The sequence below is a fragment of the Rattus norvegicus genome, chromosome 18, assembly GCF_021556685.1.
Source record: "Rattus norvegicus strain SHRSP/BbbUtx chromosome 18, alternate assembly SHRSP_T2T, whole genome shotgun sequence".
NCBI classification, from domain to species: domain Eukaryota; kingdom Metazoa; phylum Chordata; class Mammalia; order Rodentia; family Muridae; genus Rattus; species Rattus norvegicus.
In genome coordinates this window covers 56174363-56199256 of record NC_141551.1, presented here as the reverse complement: position 1 = coordinate 56199256, position 24894 = coordinate 56174363, and the positions used below count along the sequence as shown (strand labels likewise).

At 50.6% G+C, this 24894-nt stretch overlaps 1 protein-coding gene and 1 long non-coding RNA gene across 8 annotated transcripts in view; one reads left to right on the top strand and one right to left on the bottom strand.

The window, feature by feature from the left end:
* Nucleotides 1–9060, top strand: part of Ndst1 (N-deacetylase and N-sulfotransferase 1) — a 62364-nt gene extending 53304 nt beyond the window's left edge. For 6 of the 7 annotated variants that reach the window (XM_087592656.1, XM_087592659.1, XM_087592655.1 and 3 more), the window contains exons 12-15: nucleotides 2476–2646; nucleotides 2882–2991; nucleotides 3371–3473; nucleotides 4107–9060. In XM_087592656.1, coding sequence (XP_087448782.1) covers nucleotides 2476–2646; nucleotides 2882–2991; nucleotides 3371–3473; nucleotides 4107–4226 — 504 coding nt within the window. In that variant the 3' untranslated portion in view covers nucleotides 4227–9060. The remainder of the gene's footprint in view (nucleotides 1–2475; nucleotides 2647–2881; nucleotides 2992–3370; nucleotides 3474–4106) is intronic. The other variant, NM_024361.2, reaches the window with a different exon arrangement.
* Nucleotides 9061–11976: 2916 nt separating this feature from the next.
* Nucleotides 11977–20647, bottom strand: LOC120098275 (uncharacterized). Its single transcript, XR_015643031.1, has 3 exons — nucleotides 20332–20647; nucleotides 20174–20250; nucleotides 11977–12532 (listed from the first exon to the last, which is right to left on the bottom strand). It is a non-coding gene; the product is annotated as an uncharacterized LOC120098275 (long non-coding RNA).
* Between the last annotated feature and the right edge of the window lie 4247 nt (nucleotides 20648–24894).

The window sequence follows — 24894 nt, the reverse complement described above, 5'->3', positions numbered from 1 at the left end:
TGTGTGCTCCAGGCCTTTCCGAGTCTCTGCCTGGTTGACTTCTGCGTGCGCTCCACTGGGCTCATGGGAATGCCTCTCACCCTGGCATGGGGCTAGAAAGGGTTCCCCTCTTCCTGTCTTCTCACTCTTTCTGTGGGAGTATGCCACACTGCCAGGCCCTGTGATCAAGTGGCCTTGGTGCCTGAGGCTACTTTCCTGGCCATGTGCATCAAGAAGCCATCAGACTGGGTTTGACCAATGTCAGGCTGTGGAATACCTGGGCCTCAGCCTATAGTTAGTTACCTGGGAGGTATACACTGTCCTATAGTTATCTGGGAGGTATACACTGTCCTATAGATACCTGGGAGATATACATTGTCCTATAGTTACCTGGGAGGTATACACTGTCCTATAGGTACCTGGGAGGTATACACTGTCCTATAGGTACCTGGGAGGTATACACTGTCCTATAGTTACCTGGGAGGTATACACTGTCCTATAGTTACCTGAGAGGTATACACTATCCTATAGGTACCTGGGAGGTATACACTGTCCTGGCTGGGGAGGTTTTTCCTCCTAGCTACTTACAGTAGTGGCTGCTTCCTGGGGCCTTGCAAATCCTGTGTAGTGACAGGGTTCCTATCTTCTCCTCCCTCAGAACTCCCACTCTTAGCCATGGTGGTAGAGAGCCCTCCCTTTCTTGTTCTCTGGGATGCTGGTTTATACCTTGTCTTGCCGTTCGTCTTAATGGGGAAGCCAGAGTGCAGCAGGCAGCTTCTCTTTCCTCTGTGTGTACACCACTCATGTGGGACATGTAGGGATTGAGGGTGCTCTCATGGGTCCAGTCAGTGCTGCCTGGTACCAATGACAAAGCAGCATTGTTTCCTTCCTTGAACTCCACAGCAGTTTTCTAGAAAGCTGACAAGGGTGTGTGTGTGTGTGTGTGTGTGTGTGTGTGTGTGTGTGTGTATGTATGTATGTATTTTACATAGGTTTCATGTGGTGGAGTAGTAGAGTTCTCTAAAGGAACAGAACCGATTGGATTGGCTCACATGATAGATTCTGAGTGGTCTAGTCTGGGTAGTCGTGACTCTCACACTGGAGTGGTGAGAACCCAGCAATCCCAGTCTGTCGTTGAAGGCCTGCAGGATTCATGGAGAGCTGCTGGTCTTCACTTGACATTTTGGAACAGGAAGAAGTTGAATTCTGATACACAGAAACGACCACAGCAGTAGTAGCAGTAGGTAAACATGCCAGTGAGGGTCAAGACAGACATGCAGAAGCCAGGCTGGGTTCCTCCCTCCTTTCTGTCCACCGAGAGACCCTGTCCACATTCGGGTGGGTCTTCCCACTGCAGATAGCTCATCAAGAAGGTCCCTTGGGTCTCCCTGTGGCTTACCTGTTGGTTATAGATTACGTCAAGTTGACAACCAAGATTCACCATCACAGATGGCATTTTGGATGCCTTGCAAACCTAGGGCCTTATTCTCTTTCCTGTCCATGATCGGGGGAGCAGGCTTCATAAGGAAAAAGAGCCTGCTCCATTCTGGGAGAATTTAAGAAGGTTCTGGGAGGAGAGGAAGGGAGCTGGTCTGTCTTCAAAAAGTCAGGAGAACCAGAGGCTATTTTTATATATCTTTATGTACATTATTACCCAGCCTGCCCTGCCCTGAGCTGTGTGTGATCTTCGGTGATGAGCAGGGTCAGTTAGCATAGGCAGGTCCCTGGCCTCTGACCTCTGAGATCTGCTGGTTGGTGACTTACAGCATTCCAGGTTGGCCAACCTGGAATCTCCCCTTCTGTGAATTCCGTCAGTCCATCCAATGTCTGTCAAGGACTTTCATGTCCTCTCTAAGAGGCAGCACTGTGTCATTTAGCTGGCACTGGGAATGTGGTTGCATTATGTTTCTCTATCAATAGGTTATCAATAGGTGTTTTCTATATGTAGCAACTGACTCTAGTTTTCCATTTCATAGAGGCTTCCTTGTTACTTGGGTTTTAGAAAATTGTTGTAAGAAGAAAAAATGAGGGCTGGGGGATGTGGCTCAGTGGGTAGAGTTTGCCTAGTGTACACAGGACTCTGGGTTTGAGCTCTACACTGCACATGCCTGTAATCGTAGCACTGAATCAGTTCAAGGTCACTGGCCATCCTCAGATAGATACACAGTGAGTTTGAGGCCAGCATGGACTATGTCACACTGTCTTGGGAGCAGGGTGGGAGAGTAGAGTCACTGTATAGAAGCCCAGATTGCTGTTGGTGCTTGCTGGGGAGCAGGTCCCCGGAGTGCCAGGAGTCTCAGAGACTGTGCCAATGAAGAGCATTTGGGAAGCTGATGTAATACACCTCCTATCGTGCAAAGATATGGAACTTGGGGCTCTGGGGTTAATGACTCCCTGAGGCTGAAGCAATGAGAGGTAGAAGTAGGACATCAGCCTAGGCCATCTGCTTGCTTCTGCTCAACCTGTGATGTCCCCATCCTCTTCCTTTGCCTGCAGCACCAGCGGGCCCATGATGACCCGGTGGCCCTAAAGTACACCTTCCATGAGGTGATCACAGCTGGCCCTGACGCATCCTCAAAGCTGCGTGCCCTCCAGAACCGATGCCTGGTCCCCGGCTGGTATGCCACTCATATTGAACGCTGGCTCAGCGCCTTTCATGCCAACCAGGTAGATGCCTGCCCTGCCTCTTGGAGAAGGGAGTGGCTTTAATTTAAAGGGACCTGGACAGCCCTGTTGGGGATTGGGGAGGAGGAGGAGCTATGGCTTGGTGGTGGAGGGGGTGAACTCTGGATGCTCAGGGCCCTGTGTTTATAGCCAGGCTATTCTTGCTGCAGTGGGCATGACCCTTTGCCACTGTGAGGGAAGCAAATCCTATAGCCCCTTTTCCTTTTTTTGTCTCTAGATCCTGGTCTTGGATGGCAAACTGCTGCGAACAGAACCTGCCAAAGTGATGGACACAGTGCAGAAATTCCTCGGGGTGACCAGCACGGTTGACTACCATAAAACCTTGGCGTAAGTGTAGCCTTGGCCTTTGCATGAGGCAGTTTCCCTGGCCCAGAGTTGGGCCAGGAAAACAAAGGCTTGAATGACTGGGAGAGACAAGGAGAGTTGATTCACGTTAGTAAGCAAACATGCAAGTCTTCCCTGATGATGACTCTTTAGCAGAAAAGTGAGTGTTAAGATGGCTTGAGCCATCTTAGTAAAGCTTCGTCCTTATGCCTTTCTGGGAGGCAGGCTTGTGCTCAAGCCAGTGTGAGCTACAGACGGCACATATCAGCCAGCATATTCACATAGTGTGTGGGGGGGGGGAGACTCCACATACACTAGGACAAGAGTGTGGCCTTGAGGAGGGAGGGCAGACCACTCACCTACAGGCTTCCAACCTCTTCAGGTTTGACCCAAAGAAAGGATTTTGGTGCCAGCTGCTCGAAGGAGGAAAAACCAAGTGTCTGGGAAAAAGCAAGGGACGGAAATATCCAGAGATGGACCTGGATGTAAGTGGGGGTTCTAGTCCCAGGCCAGTGTGCTGAGTGGGAGGGGTCCCTCTTTGGGGGGATCTTTTCTCTTTACCTTTGAGTATGGCAGTGACTTGGGACCTCTTACACAGCAGTCATTCTCTAGAGAAGGATAGGGGTTGGGCTCTGGTCAGTGTTGCTGTAGTCGAACAAGTGTTCATTAATTCTAGCATGGGTGGCACTGTGGGTGCCATGAATAAAGCATGGCCTCCACACACGAGGAAGTAGAGTCTAAGCAGAGTGCCCACACGTGCACTGGACGTTCTGAGCAAGGGATGTGTTTGTAGACTAGAGGGTAGAGTTAAAGGCCATACCCCAGGATTTAAACCGGTGCAAGAGAGAGATGGGCCACTCTTGCAGAGGAGAACATTGTAAGCACGTTCAGGTCACAGGGTCGCAGATTGACCCTGTTTTGTTTTTCCTTTTTGCCGTTGGCTTTGATGAATGCTCTCTTCTCTCCCGTGGGTTTTGACCTTGGGTATTGTGCTTTGGTGCTCCTCCTACGTGAGCATTTTGTCCGGAGGTTTCTTTATAGGAGAGACAGAGTGTGGTGTTGTGGGAGGCAGTTATACTGGCATGTCACCCCTCACCTCAGCTTTCTTCCCATTGCAGTCCCGAGCCTTCCTAAAGGATTACTACCGGGACCACAACATTGAGCTCTCTAAGCTGCTGTATAAGATGGGCCAGACACTGCCCACCTGGCTGCGGGAAGACCTCCAGAACACCAGGTAGCCTTGGCCACCACAGCCAGCCAGAACGCTTGTGTTAGCAGGGATGTCCTGCCTCACACTGAGCCAGACTGACCTGCCTCGAAGGATGCTGGCCCCAGCCAGCCAGGAGCAACGAGCAATACCCTGCTAAGGCCCACCAGAGCCGGAAGCCCAGGCAGGTCTGCAAGCGCCTCAGAGCATCCACTGCTGGATGTGTGGCTGTGGGACCTCTGTGGGACCAGAGGTCCATTCCGTTCCTTCGCAGCCTCCCTGCCTGGGGAGAGCACTTCCTGTTGGTGGAAGGTCATTTCCTGGTAGGAGGAGTCCTGGAGACTCTCTCCTGTCCCTCACTGTGTTCGGCCAGTCCTGCCCTGTTCTGTGTCATACCACCCCTGCTCCAGCAGGATGTCCCCTCAGTATTAGCTGTCATATTTCTCTGTCCTCCAGACAGTAAGGGAGAGGAGCGCAGCTGGGCCTCTCGCCCAACTAGAGAGAAAGACTGGGCATGTCCCTGAGGGTTTGAGCCAGGCCCCGCCAGGGTTTAGGTAGGCACCCAGATGCACTCATAGATTGAATGTGAGGGTGGCCATCTTGAGAGGACATACGACTCAGTATTTGGGTTATTAGTATCAATCTCATCTCCCCTTTGGGGGAAAGACTCTCTGGTCCCTATTGTATCCACCTAGTGCTCATGGTCTCTTGTTGGCCCTGGGCCACTGCCCTGCCACTGGGCCCAGAGACATGGGCCTTGGCCCTGTCCTGTTCACCTGGATGTGACCTGTGGTGTTTCCTGTGGTAAAGGCTGAGGCGAGTCAGGAGTCTGCCAGTGTTCATACTCCCATGTACATATACTGTCTCCCAGCCACCGCCTCGGCCCGGCAGGCAAGCAGAGTCAGCAGCACTGCTCTCTACTGCTTTGCCTGGCAACCTGTGGCTGAGGGTCCCCAGAGACCCCCCCAACCTCCCAAATACTAAGAAGCTAAAGTATTTTAATATTTTGTGTTTTTTTTTCTTGGTGCCAGAGTTTATACCCTGGGTGCTGGGGTCACACTGTGTTTTATATATATATATATATAATGTGTATATATATATATTATATTTTTTTTTGGTTGGGTTTGTTTTTAATTCAGTCATACACAACGGTGGCAAGCCCTAGCCTCAAAGAATGTCGTATCTTAATGCTAGAGAATGAGGTGGAAGGGAAGGTGAGTGTCTGTGAGCGCCTAGGCCTCAGGGCGATGGCTTAAGGGTCCCTCTGCCCTCTTCTGCGGAGGGAACAGAGATGCACAGATGGAAAGAAGACCAACTCTCCCAGAATAGTCTGGCCTTACAAAGCTGAGTGGCCGTGGGGTGTTTGGGCCACAAGGAAAGGCTGGCCTGGGCTGGGGGCCCTGGGGCCCTGAGCTGGCCTCCCCCTCCCCCATCACATGGTGCTAGGTTAGGGGCTGCCTTGGAGTGGGGTGCCCACAGGGACCTACAGAACTGTCTCTAGTCCCTGCAGACACAGGGTCTTTGGCTGTTTTCTGTTTGGATTCTGTTTCTGTCCACCTTTTCACAATGTGAAGTGACTGAGGTTGGGTTTCCTCTTCTCCTGCAACCCTCACATCCCTTCAACTGCCAGTCCAGTGTCCACCAGCCATCCAGGACATTCTGGCTTCCTGGGCATGGAAGGGTCCCAAGACGATGGGCACAAGGTGGGTCCAGGAATGGGAGGTGGCTTTGGTCAAGGTCACAGAGCTGTTAGAAGCAGGCTCCTGATTCTGAGCCCCATGCTCTTCCAGTACCATACTGCCTCTGAGCCCACCTTGAGGACCCCACTGTGTTCTAGGTTCCTGTCTGTCCCTCAGTCACAGAGCTGTGGTCATTCCAGGACATGGGGACAAACCATTCTTTCCTAGCCAGGTGCCTTCGAGCCTTCCCTTCCAAGACCTGCACTTTTCCTGCTGTGTTCTCTTGTTTCCAGAGCCCATCCATCCTGGGAGCTGGGGTAGTCTTCATTATGAGCTATTCTCTTCTGGAGTTCTCCACTGTGGTGGAGGGTGCGGAATGCTCAGAGGGACCTGCATGCATGGTTTTGGTGTGCAGAGAGCCATATCACATCGTGTTTCTCACTGGGGTCTTGGAACCTGTGGATCTTAGTCCCTACACAGTCCCTCTGAGGCATGCTCAAATGCCCTGCCAGCAAGCTAGAACCAGACTCAGGGTTAGGTCAGAGCGCATGCCCTTAGCCTCACCTCCCACCTGTCAGTGAGGATGGCTCCTGTGTTCTGAAAGCTACTCTCTGTGTGAGACCATGTGAGAGCTGAGTTAGGGTGGTTGGAGTGGCCTTGGTACAGCATGCAGCCCTGTTAGTCTCTGCCTCTGGCCTCTGGTGGAAGCAAGCTGGTTTGAGACCCTGGCAGAGCAGGGAAGAGGTTCTCTCTGGTCCATTTCCTTCTAAAACCCTGGAGGAGATTGCTGCTGTGTCCCTTTCAGTGCTGGGCCCAGACACTGCCACACCTTGTAGATATGGGGTCTTGCTCTCAACTAGAATGTCCACTGACTGACTAAAAACACTTAGACAAACAAAAACAAGTTTGAGGGAAATCACTTGGGTTGATCAGGCCACTCCCTCCTCCCTGTCCCTTCTGCAGTCTCTACCAACAGCCTTTGCCTTGTGGGTGCAGCTCACCTGCAGCTGCCTCATTCATTCCAGGTTCTAGAGCTTTCTATGGGGCAGGCACCTTGGGGAACATAGGGGATGAGGACAAAGCTAAAATGGACCTTTCAAACCCCTATCGATGTATGAGCAGTGGGTGCTTCTGAGTCTGCTCATTTCCAGAGGAGGAAAACTGCTGGCCTGTCTCACCCTAGAGCCCCATAGGTGTGTTAGTGGCAAGAGCAAGCTCAGGACTGTCTCACCGTTGGTGTGTGACTGCCAGTCACCTTTCAGCTAGACTGAAGGAGCATTGGCCAGTTTGTTTCCTCTCTGTCTACACGTACCTGTGTTTTAAGTGTGAGGTGCAGTATCAGGAGACTGCTTATCCCTGGTGTTGCCCTAAGAGGTAGGGCCTTCTACCAGACCAGCCAGTGCCACAGCCAAGACAGTAGTCCCCTCCCACTAACAGCCACTGTCTAGTCTGTACCTAAAGTTGCCCCCAACCTCCCATTATACCTGGTTTTAGTATTGGATCCAGTCAGGGAAAGAACATTGTATTTTTTTTTTCTTTTTTTTTCAGAGCTGGTGACCGAACCCAGGGCCTTGCGCTTGCTAGGCAAGCGCTCTACCACTGAGCTAAATCCCCAACCCCAAGAACATTGTATTTTATTTACAAGTTTCTTTGAAAGCTAAAGAGTTTTCCCTCTGCCCATCAGATTTAAAAAAAAAAAAAAAACCTTTTGTTTTTTTGGTTTTTTTTGTTTTTTCTTTGTTTGAGACAAAGTCTCATTATATAGCCCTGGCTAGCCTGGAATTTGCTATGTAGACCAGGCTAGCCCTGGAACTCATAGAGATCCACTTGACTCTCAAAAGCTGAGATTAAATGTCTGCACTTATAAGGCCCAGTTCAAAATGGTATTTTGTTTGTGTTTTTGAGACATGGTCTCATCATGTAAATCTGCCTGTTCTGGAAAATATTGTGTGAACCAGGCTGGCTTGGAACTCAGAGATCCACCTGCCTCTGCCTCCCGAGCTCTGGGGTGAAATGTGTGTGCCACCTCTTCCATCCCCAAATGGTGTTCTTTTAAGGCCAGAGGGTGTGTTGTCATATAGAAATCCCACATTCCAGGTCTGATGTTTCCTCCTTTAGCCCACCGGCTTTCAAGGGCAATTTTATATTTTGTGCTGATGTGGCATTTCCCTCCTGCCTGTAGTGTGCCTCCTTCCACTGCCACCTGAAGGGAGGGCCGAACCAGCTTGGAGGAGGGGAAGGGGCTCCCCAAAGAAGCAGCATCACATTGGATAGGGGCTGAGGGCTCTGGGTGGGATGGCCTGCTGGACTGACCATGGCAGGCCAGCCAGGCTGGGCACTGAGTTGTCAGAATAATTGTGCACAGCTTAGAGGAGCCGGGCTGCCCCATGCTAAGCATGGCATCTGTCTTTCTCCATCTCTTTCCCTTTCTGTCTTTGTTTTGGTTTCCCTGCTTCTGTTCTGTGGGGTCTTCATTCTCTCGTTGGTCAGTGTGCACTGGAGCAGAGACAAGACCTCAAGCTATGACAGGGAGGGCTTCGACAGAGAAAGGCCTCCTCTGGGCTGAGGTGTGAGAGGACTGGGTACAGTGGGTGGCCACGTCAGTCTTCCTCCATAAAATGAGGAGATGAAGGCTTCAGCTGGGGTTTTCATGTCCACGCAAGACTCGGCTGTGATCTGAGGCTGAGAGTCTGCCCCACCCCTTTTCCCCAGGCCTCCCATGCAGTGCTGGGGTTAGGGTTGTCTGTCTGTGGGCTCTGAGCAGCAGGGCAGTGACTGAGGGCCAGCGGGAAGGCCAGGGGAGACTCCCGGCAATGTTTCACCTAAGAAGCTCCTCCCCTCAGCCTCTTTCCCTGGCCTGGAGGAGGATCCCAGAGGAAAGGGTTTTCTATGACTGAGCTAGCTTTTCTTATGGGCAAGAGGGCTCTTTTTGTAATTTGTGCATGAAATTCATGTTATTTCCTGGGGAGAGAAGAGGGCCAACTGAGTGGGTGGGGGGCACGTGTGGGAAGCAGGCAGAGGGCTCCTTCCCTGCAGGGGTGGGGAGGGGTCGCAGAGGGCATGCTACCCAGCTCACCTGAAGAGGGCTCTTGAACCAGCCGTTTTGGGTTGTGTTAAATGTGGGAACTTTCCTCCATTAATGTACAATCTTGAACTAACTGCTAATAAAATGGGATTCTGTTTGTATGTATGGGTCCTGTTCTTGTGTCTGACCTTCGACTCCAAGGGAAGGTGGAGATAGGAGGTTTGTGCCATGCTGTGAAGACACTGAGGAAGCTTCCTGAGTCACGGAATAGGAAGGCAGCAGAGGCAGGTGTGCTCTAGTTGGAGTGAGAATGAGCACCTCAGCTTATTCTCGTCCATCTGTCTGTCCATCCATTCATCCATCTATCTTATCATCTCTCTGTCTGCCTATCTATCCTCAAACTATTCTGGAATTCTATGATTCTGTGAAATAGAAAAACCTAGCCCATCTGTTTGCAGTGTTCTCAAGAATTGCACAATGCTAACACCTTGGTGAACCAAAGTCCCTCTGACCCTCTAGCCTGACTAGACTGCACTGCACCCCACCCCACCCCACCGCACCACACTACGTTAACCAAGTGTCCCAAGCCTCTGGAAGAGACTTTACAGAAAAGCCTTCGGGTAGTTTTCTAGTGTGGTTTCTTTTGCTTCAATAAACACCATGACCAAAAGCAACCTGGAAGGAAATGGTTTATGTCAGCGCACACCTCACAGCCCATCACTGAGGGAAGCAGAGCAGGGACTTAGGGCAGGAATCTGGAAGCAGGAACTAAAGCAGAGATGATAGAACGGTGCTGCTTCCCGGCTTGCTCAGTTTCCCCAGCACCACCGCCCTAGTAGCAGTACCTACAGCAGGCTATGCCCTTTAGGTCATACAACAAGAAAAGGCTCCACAGGCTGCCTACGGGCCAGTCTGACTGGGACAGTTTCTCAGGTGACTGGCTGTGTCAGGTCGACAAGAGAACTAACATAGCTGACACCCTTTTAAACCGCAACACATAAATACAGCACTATTACATCACAACCTCTTCTTTCTTGGCCCGAAGATACCATGTTAATGTCACCAGAGCATTTAAAAGTTTGGTCTCTTTAAAATATCCAAAGTCTCTCAAAAAAGAGCTTCCCTCTCCTCAAATGACTCTAGCTTGTGTCAAGTTGACAAAAAAAAAAAAAAAAAAAAAAAAAAAAAAAAAAAGTCAGCACAGGTGATGTTTCATAAGAGCAAAGTACCAGGAACACTCCTTGATAGGGAATCCTTATGACGTGACAGTCAAGCGCTGGGACCTGAGTTTAAGCCTCAGAGTTCATGATTGATTGATTGATTGATAATCTGGTTTTGTTGCAATTCCAGTGAGGGGAAGAGACACCCGGGGCTTGCTGACCAGTCGTTCAGGCCTGCCTGGCCATCAGACTAACGAGAGAAGGGCGGCTAACAACACCTGACAGTGTGTCTGGTCTCCACATTTGTGTGCACCTGCATTCACATCTGCACACATGCACACTAATTGCCCCAGTCTCCGAATCTTGGGCGGTTTCTTTGTGACTCATCCATACGGTGTGACCGGTTGTGTAATGAGAGTGTTGGATTATATACACTGGATATACAAATGTGTCCCCCATCAAACCTACTGCCCTGGCCGTTTCCGGAGGAGGGAGAGGGGAGTTAGGAGAGTTAAGGGGCCTTTAGCCTCTGCTGAGACATCGATTGCAGAACCAAAACTCTAGAAGAAGCAGGAAAGGGGGCTCAGGGCAGCTTGCCTTGGAATGGTGCACTGCGGGGGGAGGGGGGGCAGTGCTGCCCCCACCCAGCCCTCAGGTTCCTTCTAGGAAGGGTTTTGAGCAGGCCCAGGATGCTGGTGGAAGCCTTTGTCGTTTGTTCTGAACATCTGCGAAGCCCTCCAGGTTGAGAACCTGACTGACTGCAGGCAAACCAGCTCCCCTTAAGGTTGGTTCCTCTCTCACAGGGGTAGGGTGGGGTGGGTGCCCAGGTGGGGTGATGGTGGTGGGGTTTGGAGTCGTAATCATCAATATTGGAAAGACTGACATCATGCGGCCCCTGATGAAATGCCCTGAGGACCTAGCTTTCTACCTGTGAAATCACCATCCAAGGGGAAGAAACACATCACCATCAAGACCTTTCACCAAGTAACTTGCTGAAATTCCCAACAACAGCAAGGCTAGGAACTGAAGAAGACTGACCTGGCATTCGTTTGCCACAGACAACCCCAGAAACAAACCTGGGCCATTAGATAACCAGCTATGAAGGTCAATTTGTGAATCTGGACTATGCTGTCTAGGGAATAGTGTTCTCTCAAAAATGACACCATGATTTCTGCTGTTATCCTATTTAGGAGTTGGACATTGTCTAGGGTACACACTGAAGCTGGGCCTGGTGACTCATGCCTGTTATACCTGCACCTGAGAGCTTAGGCAGGAGGATTGCCATGAGTTCGAGACCAGCCTTGTCTACATAGTGCACACTGGAATATTTCGGGCTAACAGGAAAGCAAGCTGGATTTTGTTGTGCTTTTGGTACAGTTTAGGATGTGCCCACCAGGGGGCACTCTCAGCCCAGTTTCTCGAAGGTGATCGCTCATCTCCAGACTGGGCTTGTGGTTACTAATGTGAGGTAGCATTACACTAAGGCTGGGGGACATTAAACACGTAGGACAAAGGTGCCCCCGCATGTTGGCCAGGCACTCTATCTGCTCTTGGGAGCTGTCCTCTCAGTATTTGTAACTAGGCCCTGAGATTGATGGTCACACCTGCAGATAGAAAATCTGAAGTCCGCAGATCTTTGATAATGGCCAGTGTGGCTGACAGAAGTCAAAAGTCCCCTCTGTAGTCCTGCCTCCTGGGGCTGAGGCTGGCAAACAGCTCTGGCCTTGGGGACAGAGTGGGACGACTCCCTGTGCTTGACTCTGTTCTCACAGGGCTGGACAGGCAGCCTAGGATGGGCCACCTTAGGACCTTAGAAGAATATATTTTCAGCAAAATAAAACCAGCAAAAGCTTAGCAGGGTGTACTAATGCGCGTCCCCAGAGCACTGCTCCACAGGAAGCCACCACAGCTGGCTTTGTAGATAGATCTTCCCAGAATTATTTTATTCCTGTAAGCAGCCGAGCAAACAAACATTCTCCTGGTTTGTTTTCTTCGTGTCATTCTCTGTTCCTTTTCACAGAGCTCCTAGGCACCAGTGCATGGCAATCCTCTGCCTTGTACGGGGTGGGGGGGGGGGCGGGGAGAGAGGCTCCTGTGTCACGGTGTGTGGAGAAGTTGGAGCCTGCCATTCTGAGCCTTTGCCCCATCCTGGCATCATCCTGTGAAAGATAAGCTGCTAGCATAGCCATCAAAACATTTCAAGAGGATAGATCTGATCTCATATCTGGCCAGATATCAGCCCTGTGGTTTGGAGCAGGCGACTTGGTTCCCCATTTGTAAAATGTGACTTGGGTAACAGAAGCCAAAACAGCCTTCTGGGAGGTGTGAGGCTTCTGAACCTGAAGAGCTCATTGTAGAAGCCAGTTGTTGTGTAGGAAGTGTGCCAGGGTCTTCTCTAGATCCTGGTGTCCAGTCCATACAGCCCATCCCTGAGCCTGAAGCGGCACTGCCACATTGGTCCAGAGGGGCCGTCCTGCACAGAAGCATAGAAACACCATATTTGATGGCTTTTCCCAGAACTCTTGGAATTGAAGGGTTGGTGATCTGGGAGTCTGAGTGATCCTTAGAGTACAGGTGCAGCTGCTGGCTAGCACAGAAATAAAAGGAGGTTGGGAGACCACAGGAACAGCTGCACAGCAACACACCCGAGAGCTTAGGTGAAGTGGACAGATTCCTAGAGATGCCCAGAAGCCATGGGCCATCCAGTAGACAGAGTCAGGAGAGAAAAACACTCCCAGCAAGAGCATGGCATACTGGGACACACTCGAGGCAGAGGCAGGGAAATTATCACGAGTTTGAGGCCTACTTGGGCTTAGATAGCAAGCCCTCTCCCTCCAGATCGCTCAACCAGCTGGCCACTGACCAGCCAATCAAATACTTGGTCTTAGCCACAAGGTGGAGAAGTGATTGTTTTGTTTTTTTCTTCTAGACAGACTCTCAAGACTCCAGGCTGTCCTCGAGCTGTCCAGCTGAGGATGACGACCCTGTGATATCCCTGCCTCCACCTCTCAAGCTCTGAGATCACGGTACTAAGGAGTAAACCCAGGGCTTCATGCTACAGGAGCACCAAACTGAGCTACAAGCCTAGCCCATACTCAAACCCAGCAAATGGAAAAACCCTAAAACTTCCCAGCAAGGAAAAGCAGAGTGCTTAAGGAGCCACCACTGTCAGTTCCCCAAGGAAGCATCAACACCGATCCCTTGTGAGCCGCCATGTGGTTGCTGGGCATTGAACTCAGGGAGACCTCTGGAAGAGCAGTCAGTGCTGGGCCATCTTTCCAACCCCCCCCCCCCCCTCAAACTCTTAAAAAGCTGGAAGAGGGAGGAATAGCACTGCCATTCGCATAGGTCAGCACCATTTAATAGTGACTCGTGGGCTGGAATGTAGCTCAGACATTGATACAGAATCCCAATGTGCATAAAGAGTCGTGTACTATCACTGCCAATTTCATTACTTCTCTCCTTCTCCCAACATTATACCATTCCTTCCCTCCCCTCCCTCCTCCCCCTTCTTTCCTCTTCCTCCTCCCCCTTCTTTCCTTCCGTTTATCTCCTGGAGACAGGGTCTGTTCATGCAGCCCAGGTGGACTTTGAACTTGGGATCCTGCCTGAGCCTCCAGAGAACTGAGACAGGAGTGTACCCACCATGGCTAATGCTTTTTGTGTCTGTGGGTTGCTGACACCGGGCACTTCATGTGAATGAAATTCTGTATGATAGGGCTTTTGTGCCTGGTTTCTTTCACTTAGCTTTTTTTTTTTTTTTTTTAGATTTATTTACATGAGTACACCATCACTTTCTTCAGACACACCAGAAGAGGGCATCAGATCCCATTACAGATGGTTGTGAGCCACCATGTGGTTGCTGGGATTTGAACTCAGGACCTCTGGAAGAGCAGTCAGTGCTCTTAACCACTGAGCCATCTCTCCAGCCCAGCTCTTTTTCCTCTTCTTTTCTTTTTTTCTCTTCTCTTCTCTTCTCTTCTCTTCTCTTCTCTTCTCTTCTCTTCTCTTCTCTTCTCTTCTCTTCTCTTCCCTTCCCTTCCCCTTCTCTTCCCCTTCCCTTCCCCTTCCTTCCTTCCTTCCTTCCTTCCTTCCTCTCTCTCTCTCTCTCTCTCTCTCTCTCTCTCTCTCTCTCTCTCTTTCTTTCTTCTTACTCCTTTGTGAGTGTGCATGATGTATGTAAGTGCAGGCACATGGATGCCACAGCATGGATGTGGAGATCAAAGTACGACCTTGTGAAGTTGGTTCTCTGCTTCCTGAGTTCTAGGGATCAGACTCCTGTGGCAAGCACCTTTACCCACTGAGCCATCTTGCCAGCCCCCAGCATGGTGTTTATAAAGTTCAGGTATCTTGTAGCATCTACCGAAACTTCATTTTAATACAGTTTTTAAGATAAAGGGCGTTTTGTTTTTGTTCTTGCTCCTGTTTTTTGCCAGGCATGGTGGCAGCACTCGTAAGCCAGAGGCAGGAGATCTCTGTGATTTTGAGGCCAGCCTGGTCCACACGGAGAGTTCTCAGCTAGCCACAGCTACAGAGTGAGGCCATATCTTTAAAAATGTATGGCTTACATGTACACACATGCATTAACATGTATGTCATGAAGATCAGAGGACAACTTTCTCGAGTTGGCTTTTCCCCTTCCATTTGTAGGTTCCAGGGATCCAACATGGGTCGCCTGGCTTGTCAGCACCTTTACCAGCTCGGCTGGCCATCTTGCTGGCCCGTTTTGATGTAATTTTTTACTTTTTATTGTTTGTTTGTTTGTTTGTTTGTTTATTTATTTATTTATTTATTTATTTATTTATTTGGTTCTTTTTTTTGGAGCTGGGGACCGAACCCAGGGCCTCGTGCTTGCTAGGCAAGCGCTCTACCACTGAGCTAAATCCCCAACCCTACTTTTTATTTTATTTATTTATTTATTTATTTTTTTTTTGGTTCTTTTTTTCAGAGCTGGGGACCGAACCCAGGGCCTTGCGCTTCCTAGGTAAGCGCTCTACCACTGAGCTAAATCCCCAGCCCACTACTTTTTATTTTTTAAAACAGGGTCCTGCTATGTAACTCATGATGGCTTCAGATGGTACCTTATCAAGTATAGATAGGGGTTGCAGGCCTGGACGTTAGCTCTGCCTCCCAGAGCACTGAGATTAAAGGTACATGCCCCCCCACTGCCCAGCTAAAAACTTCATTTCTGAAAATGTTTTTAGCTGGGTGGTGGTGGCACACGCCTGTAATTCCAGCATTTGGGGGGCAGAGGCAGGCAGATCTCTTGAGTTCTAGGACAGCCAGGGATACACAGAGAAACCCTGTCTTGAAAAAAAACAGCCCCACTAGTAGTAGTAGTAGTAGTAGTAGTAGTAGTAGTAGTAGTAGTAATAATAATAATAATAATAATAATAATAATAATAATGATTTTCACTTATTTGTGTGCACGTGTGTGCTCATACATGGATGCCACAGCCCATGTGAGGTCAGAAAAAACTCATAGGAGTCCCCAGTCTGTCCACCATTTGGAACTCTGTGATTGAACTTAATTGTTCAGTTTGGCTGCCAAGTGCCCGGCTCTGTTGCTCCGAAATTCTCACAGACCACAACAAAGAGCATAGGTGGAAATGCCGGTGTGCAGAGAATGGCTTGTCCAGGTGTGACCTCGTTTAAGAAAGTCGTGGCCTAGGGCCATCTAGAAAAGGAGGTTTTGATCTCGGAGGCAGGATTGGAACGTGTCCCTCACTCCCGCCTACACCCGCCCTGTAGGATTCAGAGGGAGGACTGGGAAGGTCCCATGACCAGCCGTAGAGGAGGGCGGATGTCTGCAGGCGTGCCAGGGGAGGTTTGGGACGGGCTCCGCTGCTGGAGCCCAGGTCAACTGCTGTGATGTGGGCAGGAGGTGGGGCTCCTGCCGTACCCTGGGCCAGAGCGAGGACCGACTTGGACAATCCCCGGCCTGTTCCCTGCACGAATCTTTCTACCCTTCAGGGCACTTTTTCTGGAATGGCTTCTGTGTGGGTTTGTGCTCTCGTTGGTGCTGTTTGACTTCACTGCCAGGGCTGGAGTGCAGAGTCTTGTGCTTCTGGGTGAACATTGTGTCTTTGACTCTACCTGGGCCCCTAGCTGCCCCTGCTCTGAGAGCCTTTGTACCTGCTCTTGGGCTGAGCAGCTGAGAAGCTTCCAGCCCCTGGCACGGAACTCAGGATGTTGAGATAGGGGAGGCAGTGTGAGCTATCTGTGTGCGTGTGGGGGGTTGAGGGTATCCTGGAACCCTAACTACCTATGAGGACTCCCCGAACATGGGGTGACGTCCAGCTGCCTGACAGTGACTGCCTGACAGTGGTCAGATGGTTTGACTTGGGCAGGAATCGTGGGTCGCCCTCTATCCCACAAGCCATCCACAGAGCAGAGGTTCCCAAATGCCCACCAGGCCAGATGGCTCGCATCAGGCAACTGGTACACAGTCAGAAACTCAGGTCCTGCTGGCCTGGCTCAGATTTTCCTGGTCGCATGCAAGCCAGTTAGGCTTCACCTCGCTCCCCGGGGATTCTGTTGTGTAGGCAGGATTAGAGCTCCAGGACTGGCGAATCTTGGACATTTTAGCCCAGAGTGCTTGATGAGCCTCCCCACAAGAGTCTTAGGAGCTCCTTAACCCGCAGATTTCCCCTTTACCTGCCACTAGAGCTTTGGAGGCTTCATCTGCCTGTCACTCAGGCCTTCTAGCTCCCTTCCTACAGGAAGTCCCCCTGGCTTGTCTTTGCATGCTCTCCCATTGAAGATACCCACAGATGCTTCTATCAACATTAAAAGATGTACCAGCAAGCAGGGTGTGATGCTGCATGCCTGTAATTGCAGTACCTCCTTCAAAGGTGGAGGCAGGAAGGCCGGGACTTAGGACCAACGTACATCAGATATTGTCTCCAAAAAGAAAATTAGTTTATTATAGCATACATTTATGTTACCAATTTGTTATGTATACCTAGTATAGTATAGACAAATTGTGAGAATTTATGCCTGGGCATTGACTTGTGAATTATTTATAAAGTACTAGAACTCATGTCCAGTTAGTTTGTTACTGCCTTTCTTCCCCAATTTATACATAGGTAATGCACCTTAAATGGCTGAGAATCTTTGGCCTCCATGTTCTTACTCTCTTGAATGTGATTTCACCCTGTGCAGCTCTCCCAGCAAGTCTGTAACTCTGGGTAGTTCATGGTCTAAGGAAGAATCAGAGGGCATTCCTTGTGGCCAGCCAGTCCCCTCCGGTCCCAGTGTGAATGAGGGCCAGGGCCCATCTGCACAGCTGGAGTCATTTACCCAGATGTTTATGGGCCTCTGCCTGTGGTGTTTATAGTTCTGTCTTTGGATCTGCTTTGAGTCTCCAGTAATTGGAACAGTTCCCCAGGAGGTGATGTGGGGTGGTGGGCGCCCACTGGATAGGAACCCAAGCCCTGGCTTCTGCCTTGTCTGGTTCCAACACAGACTTCAGATCTTTTATGAAGGACTTGGGAAGGGCAGCAAGATGGCGCAAATTAGAAGCAGGTGTGAACGTCTGTGTGGGGATGGGAACAGCGGCAGCGTCAAGGCAAAGCCTGGGAGTACAGTCTGAGTGCTTTTAGCACAGCCAAAAACTTCGAGCCAAATCGTTCCCTTAAGGGATACGCATGCTCACATATGTACATGTTAATCCCCAAAGTTATAAATATCCATGTGGACGATGCAGAACATACAGGCGATTTAGCCAGTGCCGACGTCCTGGTTCCACATCCCTAAAATGACCACCGTTCACCTTTCAGTGTTTGGCAGAGAATTGTTTTTGTAACAACTACTATAGTTTTTTAAATAAAGCTTTAAAAAGATTGTTTATTATTATTTATTTCTCCGTGTGTGTGTGTAGCCATACATCTCTGCTGGTGCCTGAGGAGGCCAGAAAAAGGCATTGGATCCCATGGCGCTGGAGTTATAGGGATAGAACTCAGGTTGTCAGGCACGGTAGCAAGGGTCTTTACCTGCTGAGCCTTCTCACTGGCCAGCTCTACTGTACTTCGCAAGCTTTCTTTTAATCAGAATATTTATCAAAGTCTTTACGTGATATTAAATATTTTTCTGCTACATCAAATTATGTTATTCTCATTCCATTGTAACACAAGCTCGTAAAAGAACTACACCAATTCTCAAACTAAAGCATAAAGGGGGCAGGAAAGATGTCTCATTGGTAAAGTGCTTGCTACATAGCATGAAGACCTGTTCTGATCCCCAGCACCCATGTAGAAGCTGGGCATGGCTCTATGACCTGGAATCCCAGGGGAAACAGAGGGGTTCCTGGGGTTCCAGCCAACCAGCTCCACTGAATGGGTGATTCCCAGAATTAGTGAGCAACTGTGTACCACAAAGAAACACAAAGAAGCGGAGAGTGACTGAGGAAGACACCTGTTTTCAACCTTTAGTCACACACACACACACACACACACACACACACACACACACACACACACACACACACATTCACATGCAGTCACATACGCGTGCACATCCCAAAACGCACACTTTATACAGGTGACACACATTCACTGCAGATCATTCTGGAAGTCCAAGCACACAAACGAGATAAAAGTGACCCAGCAGTGGGATCAAGCCCTGCTCACGGTGCTGTGCAAATTGGGTTAGTCTAGGCTTCCCACGGTGTTCAGGGTGGCTGATGTACAGGCACCAGCAGATACCAGCACTCTCCCCATTTTGTGGTCTCCTAACTTTTATGACTGCTAGATCTCCCACAGTCCCTGGGCTTGAGGTGGCAGATCTGCCTGTGACCCCTAGCGCCTCTGCAAGCCCCTTTCACCCCTGTCTCACCCCTGTCTTTATCCTCTGCTTTCTTTACAGAGTTGCCTGGAGCCAGCTCTTCCCAAGAATTTTATATTCAGCCCTGGTCCCTGAGATACATTTCCACCATCTCTTGGTGTCATGTAACCTCCCCTCTGTGGGATTAGGTTTTGTGAAGGCACCAGACTTTAACCATTGATTATGTGGGTTACTTTAGATTGTTTTGGATTGTAAACAAAAGCATGCTGAACATTCTTGTGGTCAAGCCCTTGAGCGTGTCCACACCAGAGAAACTTTCCTTCCTGGCTGACCAATCGTATCAAGAGCCAAGCAGGCTGAGGGTAACTCTGGGCCCCTGGAGAGCTGTATATGCCCCATTCTTACAGGAGTACCACGACTAGAGGGATGTCCCAAGCCATGTAGAAGAGAGTGACACATTTAAACGGCTTCGCACTGAGCTTGGAGACCTCTGAGAGCCTAAGAGCTAGCTGGCACTCAAAAGACACGAGCCTGTCACCTATAGCTTGGCTGCGGCTGGGTCAGAATAGGTACAAGGGAAGCCAGTCCGTAAAGATGGGTGTCTTCTCTCTGCTGGCTAGAACAGTTCCTTCGTCTGCAGAAATGGATTCTGAATTCGGGGTAACTCCCTGAAGCCCTGGGCTCTGCTACCAGAAAGAGAAACCTGTGGGGCACAGAGGGGCCTCACCCAGTCAGACCTTGAGTATCACAGTGCATGGGATGCCTGGCTGGGCCTCGAAGGACGGTTAGCAGGGGTGGAGGAGGAGCTAGTGGGGCCCTCTGAGCCAGGGTGGAGGTGTGACTGGCCTCACAGTTAGGCAGTTAGGCAGCACAGTGGTAATTTCGGGAAGACAGAGCAGGGAGTGAGGAGCCTGTGGGGTGTGAGGGGAATGGAGCCTGTATTTTCTCCCCCGACTCTGGTCCAGTGAGGAGTCATCAGTGTGATTTGAGCCTTCCAGAGCCTTTCCCTCCCATCTCCCCACTCCTGTCCATCTCAGGTACCTAGGATCCCTTTCTCTACGGGCTGTGGGGTGCTGGGTGAGGTGGGATGAAAGATACAAATCCGTGGCCCTCGGCCTTGACATGGGAGGTCCTGTGCACAGAGTGGAGACTGGGCGGGGTGATTGGGAGTAAAACAGCCTGTCCTTGGAGGCCCACAGAAAAGGCATCCTCAGCTTCTCTGAAGAACCCCCCCCCGGGAGGAGGTGGGGGTTGAGAGGGGGGACTTGATGCTCCCTGACAGGTTGGGGTGGTCTGTAGCCCTCTTTCAGTGAATGGCCAGGTTACTTACCTTTTCCTGCTTTGTCAGATACAAGAAGGGCCAAGGGTCAAGATGATCTCGCCATAACGTGGGTCTTAGCTCAGCATCTGCTGACGTGGTAAAATATCATGACCAAATCCAGCACCCAGAGGAAATTCTGCTTACATCCTCCAGTTTATTTCACTTACGTATCCCAGGTCACAGTGCATTGAGAGAAGCCAAGGCAGGACCTCAAGACAGGAACCTGGCAGCAGGAACTGAAGCAGAGACGGAGAGGAAGGATCGGAGGGATACTCCTTACCCACTCGATCCCCAGTTTGCTATGTTTGCTTTCTTGTACAGCCCAGGACTACCAGCCTAGGGGTGGCACTGCCCACAGTGGGCTGGGCCCTCCCGAATCAGTCATTAATCAGGAAAATGCCCCACAGGCTTGAGAAGCCAATCTGATGGAGGCATTTTCTTAAGTGAAGTCCCCCTTCCCAGGTCACCCCAGCTGTGTCAAGTGGACAAAAGAGAACCGGAAGAGTGTGGGTGAAGAGTGCCACACCCAGCAGTGTTCGTGAACGACGGATGACCGTGTTCCTGTCATCTAAGCTCTGGCTGCAGCAGAGGAGGGTAGCTGGTTTGTCACTGTCCGGGAGGTCTCTTCTGACTAGGCTCAGGTGAATTCCTTTGGAAGTGAGCAGAGAGCCTCAGGGGAAGGGGCCCTGGAGCCAATGAACCACAGATGTAACGGGAACCCTTTACCTACTTCAACTTTCTGACCTTGCTCGAAGCACACTACCCTTAGTTACTCACTTTTGTGGGTCCCCTGTCCCTGCCCTCCAACAGGTTGGGCTGAACATACCAAGTGCTTGCTGTGTACCAAGTGCTACTTCTCAGAGTCCTCCCTGCCCTGCCGGGAGCTCTCTTCTTCTATGCCAGGGTGGGGCTGAGGCTCAGAGGTTTCCTCAGCTGCCTAGACACTGACTGTGGGTGGCAGGGCTGGAACTTCACCCCTCTGTGTGAACACAGGCCCTGGCTCGTCCCTGTTGTGCTGTACTGTGGCATTGCCCCAATCCCCCTCCCCAGCTGAGGTCTCCTTGCACCCCACCCTCCCTGAGGCTGCCTACCTGGCCTGCCCCGCCTTGGAGGTGAGCCCTGTGGCCCTTGCACAAGGCACCATTCATTCAGTCAGGCTACTGATTAAAACCATGTGTGGTGTGGCTGGCCCTGCTGGCGGCAGCTCCGGAAACCAGGCCTGGCCTGGGGCCTGTGGCTCTAAGGGCTGGGGGAAGGGGCCGGTGACCCATAGGCCTATGAGGCTGAGCGCACTGGAACAGGACTGGAACTCTTACCCCAACTCGACACATTCCCAAAGTACTCTGAGCCGGGCTCTGGGGTTCAGGCTGGGTTGTGGGAGACAAAGGTTCCTCTCCAGGTGAAGGTGGAGACCTTGGTTCAGAATACTTCAGGTCCTTGCAGGGGTCTTCCCAAAGATGTCTGAAAAAGGCAGACTGTGGGCAGGCTTTGGTTCCCAGGGATGGGTGTGTATGTGTGTGCTGAGATCTCCACACAGCACCCCTGGATCCCTTGACCTCAGGATGCCTTCGGAACTTTAAAGGGTATTTTGATGCAGTGGTTGTTACCATGGGCTCTGGGTGCACAGGGATCTGGCCTTGTCTCTGGTTGGTTTGCTCCAGACTGTTTTACAGGAGGAAAACTGCTCATCTTCTTTGAGCCCTCTCTCAGCCCTCACCTGCCTGTGAACTGCACAAAGGAGCTGCACTGGCTGAGAGAGAGGAAGGCTGGATGGATGCTTGTAGCTCCGCTCTACTGATGTGCCAGCCCTAATCCTCAGACCTCAGCCCTGACCCATGTGTTGTGTCAGAGAGCTCAGAGGTACGGAGTGTGTGGCCTCTGGGTTGTTTGGGGGCAGAAGATGTGATCTGTGGGGGATAAGTGGGGGAGTGGTGTAAGGTGTAGCTGAATTAGCCAAGAACAGAGTGAGACATTGTTCACAGAGCCACTTCCCCAGGCGCTGAGGCCTGCACCGGAAAGGGTGGGTGGTTACGCCAGACCACAGCCTTCCCTGACCACAGGCCTGGCTGCACTGAGACCCTTCCAGTCGAATGCTTTGCCTCAGAAGTTGCTCTGGCTTCCTGGGCGTGCAGATACTACTAAGTGACCTCCCACCTCTGCAGCTGAGGAGAGGTCCGCAAAGTGATTTTGGATCCCGACCAAGCGGGATCAGCACCTTCCTTGGATAGGACTAGCCTACAGTAGGACTACTCTGGAACAAGGGATCCTGTATGCTACATCGTGCTCCCAAGCTAGGCCCTTCAGTGTCAAATCCAGCAGAGGGGTGCCCTTCCTTATCCAGGGCAAGGCCAAGGCTGGGAGGAAGGCAATGATGTGTCATCCAGGGGAGGGATTTTGTGTGGTGTTTTCCTGTGATGAGCTGTTGAGGCGAGGTGGAAGGCAGATGGCTCTGGTGAGGCAGGAACAGGCATGAACAGGACTCCTTCTCCCTGCTGAGTAACCAGGGTGGCCACCTACCCTTCGCAAGACTCCATATCCCTCTAAAGCCAGCAAGAGCATCCTGCCACAGAGGGCGGTGAGATTAGAAAATGAGTCAGGGGCCCTGGTTCTTAGCCAGCTCTCCTCTTAAATAGCTGTGTGATCCTGGACAACTCAGATTCTTCTAGAACCTTCCTTGTGGGGTTGTTAGGAAAACGGATCGGTTGCTATGGGGTTGGCACCATGTTCACACGTGGTCTGTTTCTGGCCCTGGTATTGGGTCAGACACGGACACCAATGTTGGCCTGAGGGCACGTTTGTGGATGAGATTGAAATTCAGAATGAGTTTGCACTAGGTAAGAGACGATCCCACAAGATAGGCATGGCCCTGTCTTCATCTCTGTGCAAAGCTGAGGTTTCCTTCAAGAAGCCAGTCTGCTTGTGCATGCCAGGCTGCCAGCACTACACCCAGCTGTCCTAGTTTGCCCTTCCGGAGGGCCTATCCCTCTGGGTTAGGTGGGCTTCTCCAGAGACAGAACCAGCAGGATGTGCCTATGAGCATCTATGTAGACGTGTGAGTGTGTCTGTGCGTGTTTACGTATTTGTATACATAAAGTATTATATAAATAATATTTGCTTACTATTATTTAGTACACAGAGAACTGGCTCCTGACCATTCAGATCAGCAAGCTGGAAACCGAGAAAGACAATGTTTTAGCTCAAATCTGAAGGTACGAGGAAGCAGATAACACAGTTCCGAGGCAGCAGGCAGGAAGCACTCTCCTTCCCTCCTGGGATGCTTTTTCAACTCTTCTTACATCTGACTGGTTGGATGAACTGCCGCCCATCCCCCAGCCTCCCACCCTAACCCTCCATGGTGAGACCATGTGCTTTACAGTCTTCCCATTGGTTCAAGTGTGAATCCCATCCAACGACTGCCTTATGTAAAAGAACAGTGTTTAAAAAAATATCCAGGCACTCCTTAGCCCAGTCAAGTTGGCCCATAAAATTAACCATTACAGGGTTGGGGATTTAGCTCAGTGGTAGAGCACTTGCCTAGCAAGTGCAAGGCCCTGGGTTCGGTCCCCAGCTCCGGAAAAAAAAATTAACCATCACACTTGTGGATTTCAGACTCACCTAGCATAATGGTTGGTTTTGTCAACTCGGGGTTAACCTAGACCTACTGTGGAAGAGGGGATGGTGGTTGAGAAAATGCCTCCATAGCATTGCCCTCAGATAAGTTTATAAGGTGTTTTCTTGATTAATGATTGATGTGGATGAGCCTTACCCACTGTGGACTGTGTTACCCCTGGGTAGGTGGTCTGGAATGGTGTCAGAAAGTAGGCTGAGTAAGCAGCATCCCCGCATGACTTCCAGGTCCCTACCTTGACTTCCTACGATGACGGACTGATGGATCGCAGTTTGAAAGTGTCGGTGAATTGATCCCTTTCTTCCCTGAGATGCTTTGGGCCATAGGTCTTCCTTGTATCATAAATAATAAATCCTTTCTTATATATGCAAATGCACACACACACAGACACAGACACAGACACACACACACACACACACACACACACACACACACACACACACAAACACAGACACACTAAGACATGTACAAGCCTGCTGGTTCTATCTCTGGAGAAGCCAACCTAACCCAGAGGGATAGGCCCTCAGGAAGGGCAGACTGGGACAGCTGGGTGTAGGACTGGTGGAAGCTGGCACGCACAAACAAACTGGCTTCTTGAAGGAAACCTCAGCTTTACACAGAGATGCAGATAAGCCCCATGGGTTTGCATACAGCACACCATTTGGGAAACCCAAAGAGGCCCGTCTCATGAGGAACATAAGTCCTGGCAAGTTTCCCCACAGCTCCAAAGGGGTCCAAACAGCAACTTAACCCCCTCTGGGATGCTACAACCAGACTCACTACAAGCAGGTAGGCTTCTCTGGGTACCACATGTGCAAAAGAGGAACCAGCCACTCAGCTCCATTGCATGCAAGCCTTCTACTAAACACTTTACCGCAAAGCCAGCTCTGTCCTCACAATAGCCCTCTGAGGTCGCTATTGTTTTTCCTCACTTCACAGAAGGACAAAGTTACAAGGAATCTTAAAAGCCCATAGCCAGGAAGTGGACAACTGTAAACTCCATCTGAACCGGGTTGCGCAACTGTGGGCCTGCCGCTTGTAGAGTGTGGAGGAGGATTTGAGGGCCAGTGTGGGTTCTGTCTAGATTTTCCCTCTTTACAAG